At 61.9% G+C, this 9862-nt stretch overlaps 1 protein-coding gene across 1 annotated transcript; it reads left to right on the top strand.

Annotated features, from left to right (window-relative positions):
* Window positions 1-8160: 8160 nt before the first annotated feature.
* HPCA (hippocalcin) lies at window positions 8161-9612 on the top strand (the record flags this gene model as incomplete). The annotated part of the gene is made up of 3 exons (XM_083879612.1): window positions 8161-8610; window positions 9181-9286; window positions 9515-9612. The coding sequence occupies exons 1-3, from the start codon at window positions 8233-8235 to the stop codon at window positions 9610-9612; spliced, it is 582 nt and encodes a 193-aa protein (XP_083735738.1). The 5' UTR covers window positions 8161-8232.
* Window positions 9613-9862: the final 250 nt, after the last annotated feature.

Raw genomic sequence — 9862 nt, 5'->3', positions numbered from 1 at the left:
GCCCCCGCCGGAGTCCCAGCACAGCCCTCCCGGGGGCTGCTCGGACCACCGGGGGCACAACCGAGAGCAGCCCTGGGGCACAGCAGTGGGGACGTGTCACCGCCGGGGTGTCACCACCAGGCGCTAAATTCCGTGGCCAGAGGATACGAGGAGGCTCTGGAATTAGCCGTGCCTCCAGGTTAATTAACCCGCACCCTCTGATTGATGCTCGCTGGTGATGGGAATAGAAGTCCTCAGTTCGGCTGCCAAATCATGCAACAGTGGAGGGGGGGACCCTGCTCTTCCCTGGCCCTGTGAGGGGACATGGGGTGGGCGGCACTGGGCATGGGTGTCAGATTCTAGCACCCATGGCCAGCTCTGACTGGGAGCACCCGGCTGTGCCGTGGGGGGGGAGGTGCTGGGGGCAGGGCTGTGTGTCCCTCACTGTCTGTCACCTACCCGGGTGTGCTGGGGACTCCCAGAAGAGTCAGTGGCGTCCTCACATTGATGGCAATCCTGGTCCCTAGGGTTTGGTTTCTGGACTGATGGTTTTTCTCTGCTCATCCGTCCAGCTGGGTGAAGAAGGGAGTGAATTATGTGTGAGGGGTTTTGGCAGCCTCTGCCACCATCCCCTTGCCACCCTCCCTCACTGCTGCTTGGGGGACACAGTGAGAGATCTCTCAGCTGAGGAGTCCCCTCAAAAAATCCCAAAAAATCTTTCCTGAACAAGTGACGGGCACCCAAGGGTGAACGAAAAAGCCTCTGCCAGAGCCAGGGGACAGCCCTGTGCTGCCAAACCTGAGCCCGGATGATGACAATTCCCAGCACAGTGTCCATGCTTCATCCCAGAGAAATGCCTCTGGGGCCTCCCTTTCATCTCCTGCCTGGCAGCAGATTAAAATTTCATCACTTCAGCACTGGAGAAGGTGCAGGGGAGGAGTGGGAGCCCAGGGATGGAGCTCAGAGGTTCAACCCCTCACTGGAGCTGCCTGCACTGGGTTGGGGGCCCCCCAAATCCAGCCAGACGTGGCTGGGCTGGAAGGAGCAGGATTTGGGCACAACCCTGCAGGGGTGGCTGGGCTGGAAGGAGCAGGATTTGGGCACAGCCATGCAAGAGTGGTTGGGCTGGAAGGAGCAGGATTTGGGTACAGTGAGGTGGTTCCAGGCTGGGCTGCTTCTTCTGGGCCTTTCTTCACCAGAACATGAGGCTGGGTAGGAGACAATCCTGGGCTCAGGCTCCTGATGGTGCTTCCTCCGTGGCTTGCACACCTGGAGCAGCATCACAAACCCCAAATTCTGATACCAGTGATGCCAGAACAGTTCCAGGAAGGCAAAGCCTTCATGCCAGCAGCAGCACTTTCCCATCTCTGCAGAGGGAATTCCAAGTCCTCCAACAGTGAGATGGAGGGATTGGCACACAAACCTAAGGATTCCCTGCCTGCCTGGACCCCATCCTGCCCCAACAGGGGCCCAGCACAAGGGATGGGCAGTGTTTTGTCCCAGTGGCTCCTGGCAGATGTGACAAACCTGGTCCCTGTCATCCTGTTGCCTCCCAGGAGGGTTTTGGCTGTGTCCTGGTATTTTTCCAGAGGCTGAACACAGCTAACACCACAATTCCTTGGCTTTTTCCTTCCCTCCTTTCCAAGTAAAGGAGGAACATTGCTCTTTTCCAACCCTATGACATCAGCAGGTGCCCTGGGATGTCACCACCTCACTGAGGTCCCCTCCAGGGGCTCAGGTCCTGGCTGCCTCTGGGACAGCTCATGCTGTTCTTGTCCTTTCCCTGTCCCCTCTCCTTTCCCACCACTGGACAAAGCTTTTTTTGGGTGTCCTGGTCCCCTCTGGGCTCTCCTTGCAGTGCGGAGCCTCCCGCACCTCCCCAGCCCATCACTATTCAAGTCACACGACGCCCATCACGCGTCCCCCCGTCTGCCAATTAAGTCCCAGCTCTAATTACGCGCTCAGGCAGACGCTCCTCTTCCCTCTCCCGGCACCAGACGGACACCTGGGAGGCCGCCAGCTGTCCCACCCCTCACACCCAGCCCTGCCCCACCTCACCCTCACCGCGCTGGGCTCTGGCAGGAGCCGAGCACCGAGCCCACAGCTCTGCAACACCAAAAAAATCGTCCCTGAATCATTGTTATGGTGTGGGGCCTTTCCGTGCAGCCCATGAGGGAAACGGGTGCGTGCAGAGATGCTCTGGATGTCCCTCAAGAGGGACAGTCCCGGCCCTGGGCGGGTCGTGGTGGCGCAGAGGCATGTTGGCAGATCTGCTGCTGCTCCCCAGGTGCCCTTGGGTCACCCCCCTCCCTCCTCTGTCACCCTGTGACACCCCAAACCCTCGGGGGGAAGGCTCCCTGCAGCTCATCACCTGCGTGGGCACCCACTGGGAGCTTCTCTCAGGTCTTGGTACCCCGCAAATTTTGGTGCTGGGTGTGGGGTCCTGCCCGGGGGGTGCTGGCAGGGTGCAGGGGGTGCTGAGAGCCACTCTGACAGGGTGATGTGGGGTGCAGAATACAGGGAATGCTGGGGATGTAGGGTGTGGAATGAACAGGGAGTTCAAGGGGTGAAAAGGGTGTGAGATCCAGGGGGTGTAGGGGGTTCAGGAGGTGCAGGAGGTGCCAGGAATCTGGATTCAGGGGTACAGGGGGTGTACAGGGTTCAGGAGGTGCAGGAGGTCACAGGAATCCGGGATTCATGGCTACAGGGGATGTAGGGGGTTCGGGAGGTGCCAGGAATGCGGGATTCAGGGGTTCAGGAGGTTCAGGGAGTGGGAAGAGCTCTCGCATCCCGGCGCTGCCGAAAGCCGCTGCTGCCATCTGCCGACACTGCGCCGGGTCCGCCCCCGCGGAGCGCCGGGAGAGGATGGGGGGCACAGCCCGGGACCCCCAACATCCCCCCTGTTCCTCCGGGACAGCATCCGCACTCCGGCCCCGCGCCCAGGTGCGTCCCAGGGGGGTCTGCCACAGGGGACTGGGGGCAGCCGGGGTGGGCCAGGGGGATATTGGGGTCCCCCCGCTCGGAATCCCCCGGCTCGGAGACCCCCGCCCAGGCCCCCAGACCCCGCTGTCCCGGCCACCGCTGCCCCGCCGCGTGCCCGAAGGTCCCGCTGCCGCCCCGTGAGATGGGGCGAGAAGCCGCGAGAGGGAGCCCGGGGCCCGCTGCACTGGGATAGAGGTGGCACTGGTGGCACCGATGATGGCGTTTAACCCCTCCGTTCCTTAAGAAGAGCGGGGAAACAAGGGACAAGCCTGGGTCCAGACCCCTCTGGGCGCCCTCTCAGCTCCAGACCCGCCCAGTCTAATCCGTTCCTGCCGAGCCATGACCTTCCCAGGATGGCAGTGTTACCTCAGTCCCCAGGCTGGGACACAACAGGGAAGACCTGCAGCCTCCAGCCCACCCTGGGCATGCCCCGACCCGCCCCCCCCCCCCCCAGCAGAGCCAAGCTGGGCTCCCAAACTGGGGAAACTGAGGCACAGCCTGGCCGAGGGCTGGGCTCGGCTCAGGGTCACGCCTGTACCCAAAGTGCCCCAAAACCCGTTCCCAGTGCGGCGTCACTGTGCTGAGCACACGTGTCCAGGTGCCAGCGCCCCACGGGGACCGGGCACGGTGTCCCCAGGAGCCCCGACCTTGGCTGGCGGGGCGAGGTGAGGGGGACGTGCTGCGGGGCGGCACCACACGTGGGGACACGGGGACACGGGGACGCGGGGACACGGGCACACGGAAACACTGGGACACGGGATGGAGCAGCTCCGTTATGAAACGTCCCCGCATCCCCGCGCTGCAGAATCAAGATTTAGCGAGAGTGGCTCCTGATCCACATGTGATGGGGCATCACAAAGGACTTTGTATTCCAGGAAGCCTATTAGAGGTTTAAATTATACAAATGGGCTTTTTACCAAAGATCCTCATTATCTGGGTATTTGCTTTTAATCCTCGGCTATTCCCTCAGCCCCTGCCCCACCCTGGCCCGCTCACCTTCCCCGTGTCCTCCGGCGGGCCGGGGCGTGGGGACAGAGACACCCTCTGGGGACAAGGACATGCTTTGGGGTCAGCGTGGACCAGCGGGGAGGGGTCTGTGGGGTATTAGGGACACCCTGGTTGTGTTCACTTGGGCTGAGATCCTCTTGCTTTGCCCTCTCCCAGTTTGTCCCAGTATCCCAGAAGGTTTTAGGGGTGGTGCCTGTTGTGTGCTGGGCACCAAACCTCCCCGGACACACTCACATCTATCCTGGACACACCTGGGCTCCTTCCGTGCCACCCTGGCTGTGTGGGTGCGCCCATGGGCACTCGGGGCTGATGAGGGAGGTGAGGCTGATGCTGGACCCCAGACCACCGAGCTCGAGGCACCCTGAGCATCATCGAGCCCCATCAGCTTGGGGACCACTCCGAGGCCATCACACACTGCCTGGGACACACAGAGGTGTGTGTGTGGGGGGGCTACCAGCCCTGAACCCCCGCCCTGGGGCACAGGGGACACCGCGGGGTCCCCTCCCCTCCCCTCCCGAGGTGTCACCTACAGCCTCACCCCACCGTGCTCTGCCGCAGCCAAGCCTCGGGGGCTTCACGGCTGCCATGACAACGCAGGAAATTCCCACAGAAAACTCTGCAGGGAGGAGGAGGAGAAAGAAGAGGAGGAAAACGAGGGGGAACTCCCAGGCAGGCACCCCAGGTCTGTCCCCAGCAGCTTTGGGATGATGCCACAACGGCTCTTGTGGCTATTTCAGCACCTGAGGGCCAGAGGGACCCGCCCCGGACCTGCCCTGGCACCACAAGAATATCCTGATCCCTGGGAGCACAAGCTGTGGTGCTCACCCCCATGGCAAGGTGTGCTGGAGGGGCTCCAGCCATAAAATCACAAGATTTTGGGGTGGAGGGGGTGGGACTCAGGCAGGATGAGCTGGGGGGTGTTTACCCCCAGTGCCAGGGACCCTGTGGATCACTGGGGGTTTGGTGTCCCTGCCCCTGCCCCCCTCACAGGCATTATCCTCCTCTCCCTCCCACAATCCCTTCCAGCACGGGGATTAGGTGGGTTTAGGGTTGGGTTGGATCGGAAATGGGATGCTTTCAAATCAGCCTGCGTCAGTTGTGCCTCAGTAACTCATGCCCAGGGGGATTAAAATAGATATGAAGATTATATGAGGGCAGGTGGCACCCCCACCTTGGGGCCCCCTGCTCTCCCCCAGCCCTGGCTCTGTTGCCTGTGGGGTGTTCAGCTCCAGCCCTCCAGAACATCTTCCCAAAGGCACAAACATCTCACTTTTCCTCACCTTTCTGCTCAAATCCCATCCCATCCCCCTTTCCCAATCTCTTTCTTAAAAGTGAGATGAGAAAACCCCACTGCAGCATCTCCCCTCTCCAGTTCCCATGTTTCCAGTCCAATCCCATTCCCAAAACTCTCCACTGAGCTTGATATCCATGCACAAACCCTCTACCTGGAGCTCAGGGAGGCTTCCCAGGTTTGTTAATAGGAGTTGCTCATTCCTGTGGTATGTCAAGCCCAGGTCCTCAGGGCCTGGGCTGCTCCTGTTCTCCAGCTCTGTTTGGTCAAGAGCTGCCCAGTGGTATTCCCAAACACACCTCTGGATTTTGGATGTTTTGCCAGGAGTGGTCCCTGTCTCCTGCCCTGCTTCAGCCTGGAGTTTTAGGCCTGGAGGTGCCAGGTTTCCCTCAGTGGGTGCCTGAAACCCCTCGCCCTCACTGATCAGGGACTGGTTTAGGTTGGAAGGGACCTTAAACTCACCCAGTGCCACCCTTGCCATGGGAAGGGACACATTCTGCTGTCCAAGGCTGCTCCAAGCCCCGTCCACCCTGGCCTTGGACGCTTCCAGGGAGGGGGCAGACATAGTTTTTAACACCCAGGAGATTTTAGGATGAAGTAACCTCATACTGGCTCCTTCCCCCAGTTCCCCATCCTGGAACAGCCACCCCAGAGCATTCCTGTTCCCCCCAGGCCAGGGGTGGAGCCGTGGATTTAATCACTTGATGCATTTTTGTCTGTGTAATTCCAAGGAGAGTGGCTCTTGGTCCCATCTGCCCCTGCCATCTGCTCCCCATGGCCATCCTGGGCCCTGGAAAACCTGCTGGGAATGGCACCTCCTTATAGCGAGCATCTGTCTCCACTGGAGCCTTTTCCCAGTGCTCTGGAAGCCACTTTGCTCCTTGCTGGAGTGACTGGGGATGCTTTGCTACCCTCATCTGAGTCCTGGGGACACTCAACTTAAAATGACCCTTTCTAGCCCCAAAAAGCCTGGCTTGGCACCTTCTTGGGCCAGTGGAGACAGCCTGTCCCAGTGCTCCCAGTGCTCCCAGAGCTCCCAGAACTCTCAGTCCCCCAAGACTTCTCAGTGTTCCAGGTGCCCAAAGACCTTCCAGTCCACCCAGTGCTTCCAGTGCTCCTTCTCAGTGTTCCCATTGCATTGAATACTTACCAGTGCTCTAAGTGCTCCCAGTCTTCCCAGTCTTCCCATTCCCCAAGACCTTCCAGTGTTCAAGTGCCTGAAAACCTCCCAGTGTCCCCAGTGTTTCCAGTGTTCCCAGTGTTTCCAGTGTTCCCAGTGTCCCCAGTGTTCCCAGCACTCCCAGTGTTCCCAGTGCCTGAAAACCTTCCAGTGCTCCCAGAGCCCCCTCAGCCCTCCCTCTCTCCCCAGCCCCTTCTCGGGGGGCACCAGGGGCCACACCCTGAGCTCTCCTCCCTGGGACAATGCCCTGGGGGGTTCGCGGTGTCCCGGGGCGGGTGGGGGGTCCCGGGTGACGCTGCCGGTGCTGCCCCCGATGCCGGTGCCCCCCCCCCACCCCCACCCCGCCGCCTCCCGGCGCTGCGAAGGGAGCTCCCGGACTGCGGTGGCGGTGGCAGCGGCGACAGCGGCGTCTCCGGGCAGGTAGGAGGAGGTGGAGGGGACAAGGGACCCGGGGGGGACACGCACACACCGAAGCGGGGGGCACTGAAGAACCGGAGAGCCCCGGGGCACCGGCACGGACCCAGCCCCGGACACCTCTGTCCCCACCGGCGGCTGCAGAGCCACTCCCGCCCTGCCGCATCTTTCGGGGGTGCTCGGTGTTTCCCACGCTGCTTTCGGGGGTCCCCGGTAATGCCTCTCCACGGGAGGGTCTTCCCCTGGGTGTGTCCCCGGCAATCCGGGGGTGTCCGGTTTGGGGGAATCCCCTGTAGTCCCGTCCCAACCCCCGGAGAGGATTCCCTGGGGGTGCCCAACCACCTTTGTCGAGGTGTCCGCTTTGGGGGGGGGGGGGGGGGGTTCTTTCGGGGTGCCGAGCCCCCCACGGGTTCCTTCCCCAGCCCCGAGCAGTGAGGCGGGGAGCTGTGGTGGAGGGTGATGGAGAGATTTTGTGGGGTCCCATCCCCCTGTAACTGGGGGGTCCAGCCCTACCTGGCTGCTCCTCTTGGAGTCCCGTTTGCTCTAAGATCCAAAGGGATCTTTGGGGAGTTTGGGAGTGCTGCGGCTTGTCCTTACCCTGGATAAGGCAGTTCCAGGCACTGAAGCCCCCACTGCACTCCTGAATTCCCCCGAGCCCATCCTCTCCCATGGAGGGGTCACGACACAGCCTGGGGGACACCGCAGGACGGTGGCAGTGGGTCAAGGTCACCACAGAGTGCCCAGGGTGGGGATCTGGGGTGCGTGCCCGGGTGTTGAACACCATCCCCTCTGAGCTCCTCGGGGCTGATCCTGCTGGGGTCCGCTGGGTCGCCTGGCCGGGCTGGGGACACCCTGGGGCAGGGACAGAGCCCCGAGCCACTCCCAGCCCTTCCTGGGGCTCCAGTGCCCGCCGGAGCCATAAAATATTCACCGAGACAGCGGAGGAGCTGAAAATAACCCTCCTCCGAGGGATCTGACCCAGATCCGGCCAGCCCCAAAGCTGGGCTGCACCCAGAACCGCAGGCATGGCTCTGCCGGGGCCGAATCCATCCCCGTCCCCTCCTCCGGGCCGCTCTGCCCTGCTGATCCCACCTATATATCACCTATATATTATGCAAATGAGCTATAAGGGCCTTATTACGCAAACAGGAGGGGGCTGGCGCTGCCTAGCGCTGGGTGGTCCCCGGGGCTGGCCCTGACGGCTCAGAGCGGCCAGAGGGGATGGAGGGAGCAGCATCGTCGTCCGGCCCCGTGTCCGGGGGCTGCCAGGGAGCTCTGCCCCGTCCCTCTTCCCTCCTGTAGCGCAGAGGGACCCCCCGAGCCCGGCCAGGCCTCTGCCCCTGCAGCGCTCGTTCCCCTCGGGGCGAGTCCCAGCGAAATGGGGAAGCAGAACAGCAAACTCCGCCCGGAGATGCTCCAGGACCTGCGGGAAAACACGGAGTTCTCCGACCTGGAGCTGCAGGGCTGGTACAAGGGTTTCCTGAAGGACTGTCCCTCGGGTATGCTGGACGTGGAGGAGTTCAAGAAGATCTACGCCAACTTCTTCCCTTACGGCGACGCCTCCAAGTTCGCCGAGCATGTTTTCCGCACCTTCGACACCAACGGCGACGGCACCATCGACTTCAGGGAGTTCATCATCGCCCTGAGCGTCACCTCCCGCGGGAAGCTGGAGCAGAAGCTCATGTGGGCCTTCAGCATGTACGACCTGGATGGCAACGGCTACATCAGCCGGGAGGAGATGCTGGAGATCGTGCAGGTACCGGGCGGCCCCGCCCCGCCGCCGCTCCTGCTGAGTGCTCCCGAGTGTCACCGCGGTGGCCACGGTGGCTGTCACCTCCCTTGGGTGCGGGTGGGTTGAGGATTTCACCCTCTGGGACCCTCCAGACAGGATTTTGCAGTAACAGGGATGAACTCGTTGCCGCTTGTAGCTCTGGCTGCAGGGATCGTTTTATCCTGAGTTTTATCCAGAGTTCTTCCTGGGGATGTCCACTTGTTACCCCATCCCGGGACTCTTCCCGTGCTTCCAGGGCTGGCAGTTGTCACCCAGCATTCCTGGTGGTGTTGGCAAATGGGCAGGAGATCCTCTCCTTGCCCAAATCCCAAGCTGGTGGTTCTTGTGGCATCCCAGTGGCCAAATCCTCCCTGCAGGAGCAGCTACACCCCTGGCTGTGCTGGGAGCTGAAGCCCCCCACAGCCTGATCCCATGGAAGAGTGTTAACCACCAGCCACATTCCCAGGGAAGCAAAGCCCAGAGCTCTGTCCCTGTCCCAGGTGGGCAATGCCAGGAGCCCACCCCATACCCCCTCACCCCCTCTCCTTGTCCCAGGCCATCTACAAAATGGTCTCCTCTGTGATGAACATGCCTGAAGACGAATCCACCCCGGAGCAAAGGACGGACAAAATCTTCCGACAGATGGATACTAATAACGATGGTAAATGAGAGGAGCTGCAGGGGATTAGGGAAAGGTCTCATGGATAAATCCAGGGCTCTTACAAGGAGCCGCACGCACGCTGATTAAACAGCTCATGTCTGCTAGTGTGGAGGGGCTCAGGGTGCAGAGCACCCCAGGGTGCTCCTCCCGGGTGGGGGGATGTCCATGGGCTGCTCTGGGTGGTCTCTGGTGCTGGGGGGTGGCTGAGCCGTGTCCCCTTCCCTGCAGGGAAGCTCTCGCTGGAGGAGTTCATCCGAGGGGCCAAGAGCGACCCGTCCATTGTGCGCCTGCTGCAGTGTGACCCCAGCGGGGCCATGCAGTTCTGAGCCCCACGGACCCCCAGAGCCCCCCCTCTGCCGACCCCGACCCTGCAGATGGTCACTGTCCCTTGCCCGGCCCCTGCAGTCCCTGCTGTGCCCCCACAGCTCCTCGTGGGATGAGAGCTGGAGACCAGCTGATATTGGGGTGAGGGGAGCCCAGGGGACACTCCCCAGCCCTGAGGGGGGCTCCTGCACTGGTTTGACTGGTGGGAGATGGAGGCAGAGTCTGCCCTGAGTGAGCACAGTCCCCCCCAGC

This window comes from Zosterops lateralis, assembly GCF_965231275.1.
Source record: "Zosterops lateralis genome assembly, chromosome: 28".
Classification (NCBI taxonomy): Eukaryota; Metazoa; Chordata; class Aves; order Passeriformes; family Zosteropidae; genus Zosterops; species Zosterops lateralis.
The sequence above is the reverse complement of the archived record's forward strand: the minus strand, read 5'-3'. Positions and strand labels throughout refer to the sequence as shown.